General features: G+C 45.6%; 1 protein-coding gene across 1 annotated transcript; it reads right to left on the bottom strand.

The window, feature by feature from the left end:
• Window positions 1-1,734: 1,734 nt before the first annotated feature.
• Window positions 1,735-4,258, bottom strand: cited4b (Cbp/p300-interacting transactivator, with Glu/Asp-rich carboxy-terminal domain, 4b). The gene is made up of 2 exons (XM_070898794.1): window positions 4,095-4,258; window positions 1,735-3,413 (listed from the first exon to the last, which is right to left on the bottom strand). Exon 2 carries the CDS (start codon window positions 3,400-3,402, stop codon window positions 2,749-2,751), a length of 654 nt encoding a protein of 217 aa, XP_070754895.1. The 5' UTR covers window positions 3,403-3,413; window positions 4,095-4,258; the 3' UTR covers window positions 1,735-2,748.
• Between the last annotated feature and the right edge of the window lie 10,642 nt (window positions 4,259-14,900).

Genomic DNA, 14,900 nt, shown 5'->3' with positions numbered 1-14,900 from the left:
GACCGGCCAACGTTTGTGCTTCTGCCCAATGGCCCAATTTAGTTCAGTTGCACATCCACAAGTTGAATAGCCTGCCATCACTCAATTTCTAGGTCTATGCAGCAACAGTCGCTGCTGCAATGGGGGTATTAGAGAGCTATTAGCACCCAAAAACCACAGCCCAATGTGAATCATCACCTTTGGAAGACAAGGTGAGAAAACTGGAAGATTAAATTGCTGAAACACCATTAAGAGGATCATAACCTCTGTCCCAATTTTTTCAGGGCAGCTGTTGCTGATTCTGCCATTGACCCTCTTCTAGACTTATCGTTTGTTTCTTTAATTATTCTATTACCATCTCATTTTGCCTTGCACCATCATCCCTTTAGTCATTTAATCTGTATCAGATCTTCCCTTTTGTTCTTTCCCTGCTTCTCTACTTGCTGAAAATCCATAACATCACATAACTTTTCCAGCTCGGACCTGAAACGTTAACTCTGTTTCTCTCTCCACAGATGCTGCCTGACCAGCTGAGCATGTTCAGTTTTTATTTTAATTCCAACGGTTCCATTGTTGAAAGGGGACTGATGGTGAAAATGATGGAATGTAATCCCATAAGAATTTTGTCTCCAACAAGATTAACTTTTTCACCCTCACTTTGTTTTAAGATCATTTTCATTTTAATAACAAAATTGATCTGAGCTTGACAGAAGATTAAAAATGCAAATTAAAACAGGGATACAATTTGGTTTTTTGACCAATGACAATTTAAACCCAGTTTTTAAACTCGAGGTGCAAAATTTGGTTTTCTTTTTCCTATAAGCCATCAAAAAATACAACAATGTATTTAATGCAGGTTGGAAACTGATGAGCATTGGCTATTTTAAGGTTATATCTTTTTCACCATTATTATAAATTTGAACTTTAAAAATGTGACAAGTCATATCTCCCTCCACTCTCAAAGCATGTTAACTAGACCCAACTGCAGCCCCAGTGTCCAAAGTTAAAAATACAGAACTGCACTGGTCATAGCTTATCCAGCTCTTCCCAAATCTCACCAGCAGAAAGTGGTGCAAATTAAATACACAGATTTTCTGTTTAGAATTTGTGGGCTGGTATCTCAGACGGTTCAATACTTTTAGAAGTGATACGTCGGACTTGATAACACTGAGAAAACAGCAGTAGAAATGGAGTTTCCTTGGGAGAACTGACATGTTTATGAAGCAGTTGCACAACTATTTAATAATATATCCAGCTTTCCTTTTGGTGACTGTCAGCACCCAGTTAAAACATAACTTTAAAAATGGTGGTTTCTCAAACACTGTTCTTGACCTCGGAGCAAAGCTGGATCGAGGACCTTGAACCCCATGGAATGTCAGCCTAATGAGTTTCCACTCGCTTGCTCAACATTTAAAAAATGTTTTGTGAACTTTATGGGGTCACTTATTGTAACTCACAGGAAACTATCTTCCAACTGAAATGGAACTTTCAGAATCTGGTATCTCTCCAGGTTTGTTTGTTTTTTTGAATTTTCCTAAACCACTTCATTTAAAAAAAAGCTATAAATGTTGCTTCTGTTTTGTCTTGTTAAAAGTCAAACCCCAAGTTTAACTGCAAACATTTCACAAGCTGGCTACAAACACACCACAAGCAAACATTCCTTGTTTTAGTTCCTGCATTCACAGCATTATCCCTCCCCGACCCAAATCCTTGAACAAATGTGTCACGGAAATGATTGAAGAGGAAAGTTCGGTGGAACTTTGAGAAAAAAAAAGTCTTTATTCGTTAATTTTTTTTGTTGCTTTTGAGTTAAAAGTCTCGCTTCATCGGTCAACAATGAGGAGCTGTGAATTCCTATCCAGGACAGTAGGTGGCGGTAGCAAACGGCAGTAGACGAAATTAAGCACTCCAAAAGCAAACCAAAAAAAAATCCAGCGGGTCAAACATATAAAGTACAACTCGACTTTACATTGGTCTTGTTCAGAAGATAGTTTAAAATTATACATGATTGCATCAGTCATAAGCAGCTCCGGAGGTGTCACTCTCTGAAGTCTACTCGGATTTTTTTTTTAGAAAATATTTATACACAATACATTGAATACCCTGCAGCAGTCAGCAGAGTTTTAAATTCAGGTCGGAACAATGGTGAAAGTTCTGCCTGGCGTCTCAAGTATCCTTGCCAGCAGCATTTGCTATTCCTTGAAAGAAATAGTGTCCCTTGTAGCCTTAAATCGCTTGGATTCTCCTAAAGGTGACCCGTGCATCTTTATTGCTGGCCCATGTTCTTGGAGAATCAGAACGATTTTTTAAAAAAAAAATCAATTTAGTCCCAGGGGGCAGGTCTGACATGGGCAACGATTAGACGCCATATTTCTTGGAGCTCCATTGAAAGTACCCTTAGACTGAAATTACACAGTTCAACCTCCCCTTCCAAATAAAAAAAACAAAATCTTGGAACACAGTTTCTTGTTGTTGATATGTTGAGAACTTGATTGCATTTTGATTGAGTCTTGCACTACACTTTGGGTAGTTCAAGCTGATGTTTTTAATAAACAACAAGGCAGCTGTGTCTTCGATGAGCAACAAGGCTGCCAGGCATCAGGAGGCAGAAAGCAGCCAGCACAGTCAGGAGACAAGACAGACAGACAGACCCCCTTTTTTTTTCTCTCCAGTGCAATATTTCCCTGGCCAGCCAATATTTTCCACCTTTTGGGGAAGGGAGGGGAGGGGAGGGGGCGGGGAGGAAATATCATAAAAGGCCAGATTTTCTCAACAGCTCACAGTACTGGGCTGCTGTTTGCTGACGAAGTCTGCAATGAAATCGAATTCGTTCTGTCCTAGCCAGAGTTCGGGCAGTTCCTGAATCCGATCCAAGCCCAGCTCCAGCACCAGCGATGTCAGCACCTCCTCGTCGATGAGATCGGTGTCCATAACGTTGAGCGAGAGGGCAGGGGCCGAGACGTGTTGGATGCTGGGCAGAGGGTTCTGGCTCATGGCGTGGCGGAACTGCTGGCCGGCCGCCCCCATGCCGGTATTCATGCCCAGGAGGGGGTGGCCGTGGTACTGATTGTTCAGTTTTTGCAAGTGCATGGTGGCCATGAGCTGCTGGGGGCTTAAGGTGCCCAGAAACTGCTGCTGTTGCTGCTGCTGCTGCTGGCTGTACATCACGTTGGAGGGCATCTGGTGGTGCGTCATCTGTGCGCTCAGGTTGGCCACCCCGGGCCGGGACCTCATGCCCCCGCTAGTGTCCAGGCTGCCCCCGCCGTAGTGCAACATCGGCGCTGCGGGGTGATCTCGCCTCAATGCGCCCGGGACATGCTGTGTGTTCTGCAGACCATTGAGGCTCATCCGATAATTCTGCAGCCCGTTCGTGCCGTCAGGAAAGCGCCCGGGATTCACAGACATCATCATATGCTCTGCCATTGATCTGCTGGCTGCATTTAAAAAACACAACACAAACACATTGTAACCCGTGTAAAACCCACACACAGTGCACTCAAACAGGCTGAGATGCACACATACACACACACTCTCTCGTGTAAAACCCACAGTGCACTCAAACAGGCTGAGATGCACACACACACTCTCTCTCTCATCCGTGTAAAACCCACAGTGCACTCAAACAGGCTGAGATGCACACATACACTCTCTCTCTCTCTCATCCGTGTAAAACCCACAGTGCACTCAAACAGGCTGAGATGCACACACACACACACAGGCTGAGATGCACACACACACACTCTCTCTCTCACCCGTGTAAAACCCACACAGTGCACTCAAACAGGCTGAGATGCACACACACACACACAGGCTGAGATGCACACACACACACTCTCTCTCTCACCCGTGTAAAACCCACACAGTGCACTCAAACAGGCTGAGATGCACACATACACACTCTAACAGGCGAAACTTTCCGCTTTGATACATAAACTGCAACTCTTGTCAATTTCCTCCGGGAAAGAAATGCAACACAATATCACACCCCGAGTTCCAGCAGGATTGAGCCTCACATCGTTACTTTCGGGCTAACAGTCAAAAAAAAATTCATTGTAAAGATTGATTTTTTTTTAAAAAGTGCAGCTGGAAGAAAAAAAAAATAAGAGCGTGCCTACCTTAACCTGTTTTGAACAGACTGCAAAAAAATAAACTTGGAAGTTGTAGAAACCGCAATCGTTTAGGAAATTTCGGTGAGATCCTCGCACATTACACAAATAGTTTTTTTTTAAAATGCACTTGTATCCAGCTCCTGAAGCGTGCCTCTTGTTACTGGGTCAGAGGGAGATTATATAGTGCACAGAACAGGGGCAATGCGGGGAGGAGTTCTCAATCGTCATGTGCTCCTGTATCATTGGCTCCTCGTACCTTGCGTAAGAGTGTTATTTTAACTTTGCGCTCACCCGGAGCCTCAGCTAAGCCTCCTGTTTTGCTTTCCCCTCGGCCAATCGGTGGCCTCTCCCTCTTCCCCACTCCCGAGTTTCCTGAATGCAGTAAAACCTGACTCCCCGCCGCGGCATTGTTTGTTTTTAATTAGAAGCAAGATTGTGTCTGCTTGCAGGAAGCGCCCAGCGCTGCTCCTTATACACGCTGCAATTGGCCACCACCCCGGCTGCAAGGGCTTGTGCTTTTTTTCTGGGGTCCTAAACAAACGCAATAAAAAGCCGGCAAATTACTTAAACGAGTCTCCAGTAAGAATGAGGTGCCATTGCAGGGTAGTCCGGTGTTGGCCTGTAGTGACAGTGCGCCTGCACTGTGGGAAGGTTTGTGAACAAAGATTGATCATTAGAGCCAGGAATTAAAGCGAAGGCTCAAGTGCAAGTCACAGTACTACCATTGAAAATTGACCTTACAAATTACAAATGATTAAAATGCCAGTGTTTAATCCCGATTTATTTATATTTAATCTTGTTCTTTCAGGGACTCCAGCACGAAAATCTGGACTGACACTCACTGTCGGAGGGGCAGAACTGAGGGAGTGCCGCACTGTCGGAGGGGCAGTACTGAGGGAGTGCCGCACTTTTGGAGGGGCAGTACTGAGGGAGTGCCGCACTGTCGGAGGGGCAGTACTGAGGGAGTGCTGCACTGTCGGAGGGGCAGTACTGAGGAAGTGCCGCACTGTCGGAGGGACAGTACTGAGGAAGCGCCGCACTGTCGGAGGGGCAGTATTGAGGGAGTGTAACACTGTCGGAGGGGCAGTACTGAGGGAGTGCAGCACTGTCAGAGGTGCCGACTTGTGATGAAACATTAAACCGAGGCCCCTCTGCCCTCAGGTGGGTGTAAAAGATCCCATGGCACTATTTTGAAGAAGAGCAGGGGAGTTATCCCCGGTGCCTGGGCCAATATTTATCTGTCAATCAACATCACTAAAATAGATTATTTGATCATTATCACATTGCTGTCTGTGGGAGCTTGCTGTGCACAAATTGGTTGCCCCATTTCCTACATTACAACAGTGACTACACTTCAAAAAGTACTTCATTGGCTGTAAAGCGCTTTGAGACGTCTGGTCGTGAAAGGCGTTATATAAATGCATATCTTTTCTCTTATTCGTATATATACATGGAGTCAGAATGTAGGAAAGGCTTCTTAAGGTGAATAATTCTGTCTCTGTAAGAAGCTATAATCCAATGAGTAATAAAATTACATTGCATTTATGTCGACAATTTCTCTTATCATTCCCTATTTGGTTGCTCCCTGCAATCCAAACACTAAAGAATCACCCTTGAAATTGCTTAATAATGATAAGGTTTCCCCATTGCTTAATAAAATCAATCCACAGAGTTAAAGCAAGCTCAAGTGGAATTATCATTTATAAAGCCTAAAAATTCATGCAATTTTTTTATCTTCATTGCTTTACCACATTATCTTTCCGTTTTATGTTGTCTGCCATTTACTTTTCGTTTAAAACAGTTAACATTGTGAAAGTTTTGGCAAAGCAATGTCGAAAGAATATTACAAAGGGATGCAATATGGATGTTGCAAATGCATGCATAAATATACCATCTGTGAACTATATATATATATATATATATATATATGAATCTGAATGCATGTTACTGTTTATTTAGACCAGGGTTATCATAGAGTCAGAGAAATTTACAGCACTGAAGGACGCCATTTCAGTCCATCATGTCCGCGCCGGCCAACCAAGAGCTATCCCGTCTAATCCCACTTTCCAGCAACGCATTTTATGCGTGACATTTCCACGCTAGAGCAAAACTGCAGCTAGCGGGATCTCAGTCCTTTTTGGAGGCTCAGAAACATGCTGATTATCCCCACGGTGAATGTGTCAACTTTTGCAAAAGTTGTCCTTCTGCAAGCTGTATAAGGTGATGCACTTTTATCAGAGAATGACTGCAGCTCCAGCTTGTAAACTTAGCACAAAATGTCAGTTTCTCTTTCCGAAAGTATGGGGTGGATAATCGCACCTTTTATAGCCTGCGCGACACTGAGACACGCGGTGGTGTGCCTGGGGGTGGGGGGGAATCTTCCATTGCACTCGTGGGTGTACCGTAACCCAGCAGCAAATTGGCTCTTTAATTCTGTTCGAACCCCCTTTCCTGCAGTTTCAATGTTATGCACCCCACCCCCACCACACTAACGATTGATGAAGGATTGTTCTGCCTTGTGCACCACATTGGTAATGTAAACAGAAAGTGAAAATTAAAACTATCCAAACATTCTTGGTTTTCTGCCAGGTTGTGTACTGCAGAATGTAAAGCTTAAGGTCTCTTGATTTTGCAAAATGCATACTGGTGCCAGTATGTTCGATAACAGGTTAGTGGCAGGCCGGGGCCATAAAAGGATCATACCGCCTCAGGGAGCAGCGCGAGCCGGTGCAGGAGGGTGATGGCTGTGAAGAGGGCGACTGGATTAGACGTCACCATAACCCAGGTCGGTGATTGGAGCGTGGGCAGGTACAGCAGGAGCGGTGAGGTCGGGGCAGCGAGTGATCGTGGAGTGACGTGATCGGGGCCCAGGAGAGGCGTGAGTTCGGGGCCAAGAAGAGGCGAGGGCCCAGGGGCAGCACGGACCAGCCCACACTGCGATATGTGTGTGCACTAGGTCCGTGCAGCAGAGCTGGTCTCCAGTCGTCTTGGTTAACCCTTGCCACTGGACCAAGACCTCGCTCTGTCAAGCCCGTGTGGTGGCTGGTGTGCAATAGTCACCCCACATTAAAAAAATCCACGCACAGGCATCTTCCACCCTTCAGGATGTAGTTCGGGATCTGGTATATTAGGTCCTTCATTGAAACACCTGTGAACCCATTGAACTCATCCCTTCTTGGCGTGGAAGCAAGTCATCCTCGATTCGAGGGACTGCCTAAGAGAGAGAGTGTTGCATGTAGCAGTCCTTGGGTGCATTTGCCTGGCGTGTGGTACAGGTTACATAAAGGTCCTGAGTGAAAATTAATGTATGAATAGCTTGCATATCATAACTGCCTGCCCAAAATATTCCCTCCCTATTTTCAACTCTCTCGTTCCTTAATCTCCTGAATCTGTGGCTTCTTGGCTCAAGAATAAAAAGAGCATTTGTCCTGACGATATCTCAGCATATCACAACATTGATCTTCTTTGGTTAAGCTCTCAGGACACAGCGCAGGAATGATGAAAAGGAAGACCTGCATTTATATTGCGCTTTTCACAAGCATGTGCAACCTTCCTCGGTTCTGAGTCGTACAGTCTGTGGAAGATCTATGGATTGCTAAAAACCCTCCGGTCCCTTAGCTAAAAGTGAATTTTCACACGTGTACACAGACAGCGAAATCACCAACAACAAAAACAGCTTTCATTTATATAGCACCTTTAACATAGTAGAATGTCCCAAGGTGCTTCACAGGAACGTCATAAGACACAAATTGACAACGAGCCAACGAAGAAGACATTCGGACAGACTTGATTAAAGAGGTAGATATTAAGGAGCGTCTTACAGGAGAGGTGGGGAAGTGGGGAGGGCATTTCAGAACCTAGGGCCTATCCTCCTGAAGGTACAGCCGCCAATGGTGGAGCGAAGGAAGTTGGAGCCAGATTTGGAGTCGTGCAGAGTTCTTGAAGGGTTGTAGGCAATGTTGCCCATGCAAAAGGTTTTTAAGTCGGTTCATGGGTTCCCAGGCCGCCTGCAATTTCTGTCGTCTGGAGGAGTCCGTGTTCAATGTGTATGTTGAATGTGTAAGGTTGCAGCCCCTATTCCATTATTTGAAGGGGTTGCTCCTCAAATTCTGGTTGCACTTCAGTCCCAAGCTCCTGATCTTTGGGCACTCTGTGCGGAGGGGAGCGGGCAGGTCGGAAGGCCTCCTCGTAGGACTGCTCCTGGGCCTGGCCAACGGGGCCATCAGCCGGTCCAGGCAGCGGGCGGTTGAGAGGGTCGTTCAGCCCGACTGCCTGCCTCTCTTCCACGGTTACATCCGAGCCAGGGTGTCCCTGGAGATGGAGCACGCGGTGTCCACCGGTATGCTCGCAGCCTTCTGCAAGAGGTGGGCGCCGGAGGGACTGGAGTGCATCATCACCCCCGGCAACCAAATTTTAATTTGATTTAAGTTTACGGTCAAAAGTTTAATTTGTTTAATGTGTTGGTTTAGTACCCCCCTTTAATCAGGGGGGCATTAAACCAACACATTAAACTGACAATGTACGGAGGCCCCGACCTGCGAGGGAACATCAGAGGCAGGTTGGGGTCATAAAAGGAGCGGCCATGGCAGGAGGGCGACGGCAGCGAAGAGCGACGTCATCAAGATCCAGGTCAGTGATTGGAGCGTGGGCAGGTACAGCAGGAGCAGCGAGAGACTGTAGAGGGACGTGATCGGGGCCCAGGGGAGGCGCGAGTTTGGGGCCAGGGGCCCAGGGGCAGCACGGACCAGCCCACACTGCGATATGTGTGCGCGCACTAGGTCTGTGCAGCAGAGCTTGGTCTCCAGTCGTCTTGGTTAACCCTTGCCACTGGACCAAGACCTCGCTCTGTCAAGCCCGTGTGGTGGCTGGTGTGCAACGGTCACCCCACGTTAAAACAATCCACGCACAGGCATCTTCCACCCTTCAGGATGTAGTTCGGGATCCAGAATATCAGGTCCTTCATTGAAACACCTGTGAACTCATCCCTTTTTTGGCGTGGGAGCAAGTCATCCTTGATACGAGGGACTGCCTATGATGATGATGATTAATCAGGGGGCACTTGTATTAATGTTTCTACTAAAATAATTGTAGGCAACATTGCTTCTAAGCTGCATCAACTTTGTTCATTATATCGCAGTAATCTGAACTAACTTGGCTTCCTTCCATTACTTTTAATTTAATTACAAGGTAATCTCCAATAATAAGTGAATATATGTGACAAACATTTACCATCCATCCATGGTCGAATATCTACAACTCTAATCTGCACATGGCACTACTCCTCACAACATACTATTGATTACTATTAGAAGATGAGAAGGGGGATTTAAGAATGGGAAATGTGGAAATGGCTGAGACCTTAAACAATTATTTTGCTTCGGTCTTCACAGTGGAAGACACAAAAACCATGCCAAAAATTGCTGGTCACAGGAATGTGGGAAGGGAGGACCTTGAGACAATCACTATCACTAGGGGGGTAGTGCTGGACAGGCTAATGGGACTGAAGGTAGACAAGTCCCCTGGTCCTGATGAAATGCATCCCAGGGTATTAAAAGAGATGGCGGAAGTTATAGCAGATGCATTCGTTATAATCGACCAAAATTCTCTGGATTCTGGGGAGGTACCAGCGGATTGGAAAGCAGCTAATGTAACGCCTCTGTTTAAAAAAGGGGGCAGACAAAAGGCAGGTAACTATAGGCTGGTTAGTTTAACATCTGTAGTGGGGAAAATGCTTGAAACTATCATTAAGGAAGAAATAGCAGGACATCTAGATAGGAATAGTGCAATCAAGCAGACGCAACATGGATTCATGAAGGGGAAATCATGTTTAACTAATTTACTGGAATTCTTTGAGGATATAACGAGCATGGTGGATAGAGGTGTACCGATGGATGTGGTGTATTTAGATTTCCAAAAGGCATTCGATAAGGCGCCACACAAAAGGTTACTGCAGAAGATAAAGGTACGTGGAGTCAGAGGAAATGTATTAGCATGGATAGAGAATTGGCTGGCTAACAGAAAGCAGAGAGTTGGGATAAATGGGTCCTTTTCGGGTTGGAAATCGGTGGTTAGTGGTGTGCCACAGGGATCGGTGCTGGGACCACAACTGTTTACAATATAAAAGCAGGGAGGTCCTGCTGCAACTGTATAGGGTATTGGTAAGGCCGCACCTGGAGTACTGCGTGCAGTTTTGGTCACCTTACTTAAGGAAGAATATACTAGCTTTGGAGGGGGTACAGAGACGATTCACTCGGCTGATTCCGGAGATGAGGGGGTTACCTTATGATGATAGATTGAGTAGACTGGGTCTTTACTCGTTGGAGTTCAGAAGGATGAGGGGTGATCTTAGAGAAACATTTAAAAATAATGAAAGGGATAGACAAGATAGAGGCAGAGAGGTTGTTTCCACTGGTCGGGGAGACTAGAACTAGGGGGCACAGCCTCAAAATACGGGGGAGCCAATTTAAAACCGAGTTGAGAAGGAATTTCTTCTCCCAGAGGGTTGTGAATCTGTGGAATTCTCTGCCCAGGGAAGCAGTTGAGGCTAGCTCATTGAATGTATTCAAATCACAGATAGATAGATTTTTAACCAATAAGGGAATTAAGGGTTACGGGGAGCGGGCGGGTAAGTGGAGCTGAGTCCACGGCCAGATCAGCCATGATCTTGTTGAATGGCGGAGCAGGCTCGAGGGGCTAGATGGCCTACATATGTTCCTAATTCTTATGTTCTTATGTTATGTTCTTATAATCGGGGCTTTCCAGGCACAGGTACTACACACAAGTGTCACTTGTCCTTCTGATGAAACACGGACTTGCATCCCAGGTAATAAATAACTTGCTGTAGACTCAATGTCAATCTGATATACAATTAAATAGATCTGGGACTACACAGCATGGGATATATTTTGGAGATGCCTGCTGTTGTCAATGACCAAGACTTTGCCAATTAACCAGTGGTGCATTGTCTTCCAGTGCTGACGACTTGAGACACAAGGAAAGTGAGCAGTTTGCAAGTAACATTGATATGTTTATCCCTGTGTCATCAATCCTTCATTGTTCCTCTCTTTGTTTTCTTAGTCCCTGTGATCTTTTGTGGCTTGCTGCAGCTGTTCGCTGCCCCACTGACTTAGCTTCCCATCAATACCTGACAAGCAACTTACTCTTTTTAAGATTCATTTCCGGCGGTTAAAAGTTAAGTAACAGTTTGAGAGTCCAAAATTATTTTATACAAATCAAAAAGAAAGTCCTTCTTCTTGGCAAGACCCCAGTTCTTCCACTACATTACTGCTTTTTGGTTTATATATTTTTTTAACCCCACCGGCTTCCCCCACCCACCCTACATTCTTGAGAAAGAAAGAAATACTTGCATTCATATAGCGCCTTTCACGACCACCGGACGTCTCAAAGCGCTTTACAATCAATGAAGTACTTTTTGGAGTGTAGTCACTGTTATGTGGGAAACACGGCAGCCAATTTGCACACAGCAAGCTCCCACAAACAGCAATGTGATAGTGACCAGATAATCTGTTTGTTATGTTGATTGAGGGATAAATATTGATCCCAGGACACTGGTGATAGTTCCCCTGCTCTTCTTCAAAATAGTGTCACGGGATCTTTTACATCCAACTGAGGGAGCAGACAGGGCCTCGGTTTAACATCACATCTGAAAGACGGCACCTCCGACAGTGCAGCACTCCCTCAGCACTGCACTGGGAGTGTCAGCCTAGATTGTTTGGCTCAAGTCCCTAGAGTAGGGCTTGAACCCACAACCTTCTGACTGAGAGGTGAGAATGCCAGCTCTCTTAGGCAGTCCCTCGTATCGAGGATGACTTGCTTCCACACCAAAAAAGGATGAGTTCACAGGTGTTTCAATGAAGGACCTGATATTCTATGTCCCAAACTACATGTTGAAGGGTGGAAGATACCTGTGCGTGGATTTTTTTAACGTGGGGTGGCCGTTGCACACCAGCCACCACACGGGCTTGACAGAGCGAGGTCTTGGTCCAGTGGCAAGGGTTAACCAAGGCGACTGGAGACCAGCTCTGCTGCATGGACCTAGTGCGCACACATATCGCAGTGTGGGCTGGCCCCGTGCTGCCCCTGGGCCCTCGCCTCTCCTGGGTCCCAATCACATCGCTCTGCAATCTCTCGCCGCTCCTGCTGTACCTGCTCACGCTCCAATCACCGACCAGGATTATGGTGATGTCCAATCCAGTCGCCCTTTTCACTGCCATTGCCCTCCTGCTGCTCCCTGGAGTGGTACGCCTCTGCGCTGTCCAGGGGCCGCTCCCACCTGCTACCCACTGAGCTACTGGCTGACGCTGTGTCTCAATGTTAGCTCATGCTTGAGTCTGTGAGTGCCTTCAACCTTTTGGCTACCTTGCACAAGTTGTCATTTTTAATGCATGAGCCTAGATAGTGAGTTTTGGAAGGTATTTAACTGTGGTGGGCATTACAGCTGAGACCGATCCCGTTCTCACTGAACGTCTGCATGTACACATGGCAATGCACTAACGCTGTCTTGACAGAGGTCAGATAACTTAGCACTGACTAGAGAACGAACCTGGGAGCTTCCTGCTCAGTATGGCTCAGTTGACAGGTACGGTAACTTAATGGTTATGTCACTGGACCAATAAGCCCGAGGCCTGGATTAATGATCCGAAGACATGAGTTCTAATCCCACCACGGCAGCTGGGGAATTTAAATTCACTTCGTTAAATAAATCTGGAATAAAAAGCTAGTATCAGTAATGGTGACCCTGAAACTACCGGATTGTCGTAAAAACCCATCGGGTTCACTAATGTCCTTCAGGTAAGGGAATCTGCCGCCCTTACCCAGTCTGTCCTATATGTGACTCCAGACCCACAGCAATGTTGTTGACTCTTAACTGCCCTCTGGAATGGCCCAGCGAGACACTCAGTTGTACCAAATTGCTACAAAGAAATACACACGGACTGCAACGGTTCAAGGCGGCTCACCACCACCTTCTCAAGGGGCAATTAGGGATGGGCAATAAATGCCGGCCTTGCCAGCGACGCCCACATTCCATGAACGAGTATAAAAAAGTTGTACACTGGACACTGAATTTATCAACTGACTCTTTGTAGATCTTTTGGTTTATGTTTCATTGCTTATTGAAAGTAATCTTTGGCAAAGGAACCAGAGGGGAGATGGGAAATTATTTTACGAATTGAGTTGATATGATCTGGAATGTACTGAAGAAAAGGCAGATTCAATAACTTTTAAAAGGGAATTGGATATATACTTAAAAAGGAAAAAAGCGCTGGGCTATGGGGAAAGAGCAGACGAGTGGATCTGATAGGATAGCTCTTTCAAAGAGCTGGTACAAAGAGCAATGCTGAGGGAGTGCTGCACTGTCGGAGGTGCTGTCTTTCAGATGAGATGTTAAACCGAGGCTCCATCTGCCCTCTCAGGTGAATGTAAAAGATCCCCTGGCATTATTTCGAAGAAGAGCAGGGGAGTTATCCCCGATGTCCTGGGGCCAATATTTATCCACATCAACAATCAACATCACTAAAACAGATTATCCGGTCATTATCACATTGCTGTGTGTGGGAGCTTGCTGTGCACAAATTGGCTGCTGCGTTTCCCACATTACAACAGTGACTACACTTCAAAAAAATACTTCATTGGCTGTAAAGCGCTTTGGGGCGTCCGGTGGTCGTGAAAGGCGCGATAGAAATGTGACTTACTAACTAACTAACTAACTAACTAACTTTTTCTTTCTTTCTTTCTTCACGATGGGCCGAATGGCCTCCTGTGCTGTATGATTCTATGATTTTAGTTTCACAATGAAATTACAGTAAATGTTTTTTTTTTAATCTCTTTGCAATCAACAGATATATTTTGTGACAAACATCGCACCTGTTTTAACCTTAGATGCACATTTGTCAGATTATTGTGTCGTTTCCTGTTATTTTCTGGTCTGTAGTACTTCTATTACCAAGCTGCAAAATTCAGCATGACAGCTGAGGTCCCAGTTAATTGACTGAAAATACAATGTGTGCTTTGTCTTGTTATTATGACATTATTATAATCTGCTTCTTATCATAGCAGTACAGAACCACAAACCCAATCCTATCGCTTCTCTATCCTGTTGTGTGCCATAATGGAATTTGCAATAGCAGTTTCTGTTAGAGCCAGTTGCTGAGAAATTGGAGACACTTCTGCCCATAACACACAGAATTTTAATGGAACAATAGAAAGCTCTGATGTGAGCTTTCAGGTTTGATAAAATGAATGTGTTTTTAAATAGAACAACAACAACAACTTGTATTTATATAGCACCTTTAACGCAGTGAAACGTCCCAGGGTGCTTCACAGGAGTGTTATCAGGCAAAAATTTGACACCGAGCCGCATAAGGAGAAATTAGGGCAAGTGACCAAAAGCTTGGTCAAAGAGGTAAGTTTTAAGGAGCGTCTTAAAGAAGGAAAGTGAGGTAGAGAGGCGGAGAGGTTTCGGGAGGGAGTTCCAGAGCTTGGGGCCCAGGCAACAGAAGGCCCGGCCACCGATGGTGGAGCGATTATAATCAGGGATGCGCAAGAGGGCAGAATTAGAGGAGCGCAGACATCTCGGGGGGTTGTGGGGCTAGGGGAGATTAGAGATAGGGAGGGGCGAGGCCATGGAGGGATTTGAAAACAAGAATGAGAATTTTGAAATCGAGGCGATGCTTAACCAAAAAGAAAGAAGAAAGAAAGACTTGCATTTCTACAGCACCTTGCACGACCTCACAGCATCCCAAAGTGCTTTGCAGCCAATGAAGTATTTTTGAAGTATAGACACTGTTGCAT

Source organism: Pristiophorus japonicus, chromosome 14, assembly GCF_044704955.1.
Source record: "Pristiophorus japonicus isolate sPriJap1 chromosome 14, sPriJap1.hap1, whole genome shotgun sequence".
In the NCBI taxonomy this organism is placed as follows: domain Eukaryota; kingdom Metazoa; phylum Chordata; class Chondrichthyes; family Pristiophoridae; genus Pristiophorus; species Pristiophorus japonicus.
This window is presented reverse-complemented; position numbering and strand designations above follow the sequence as displayed.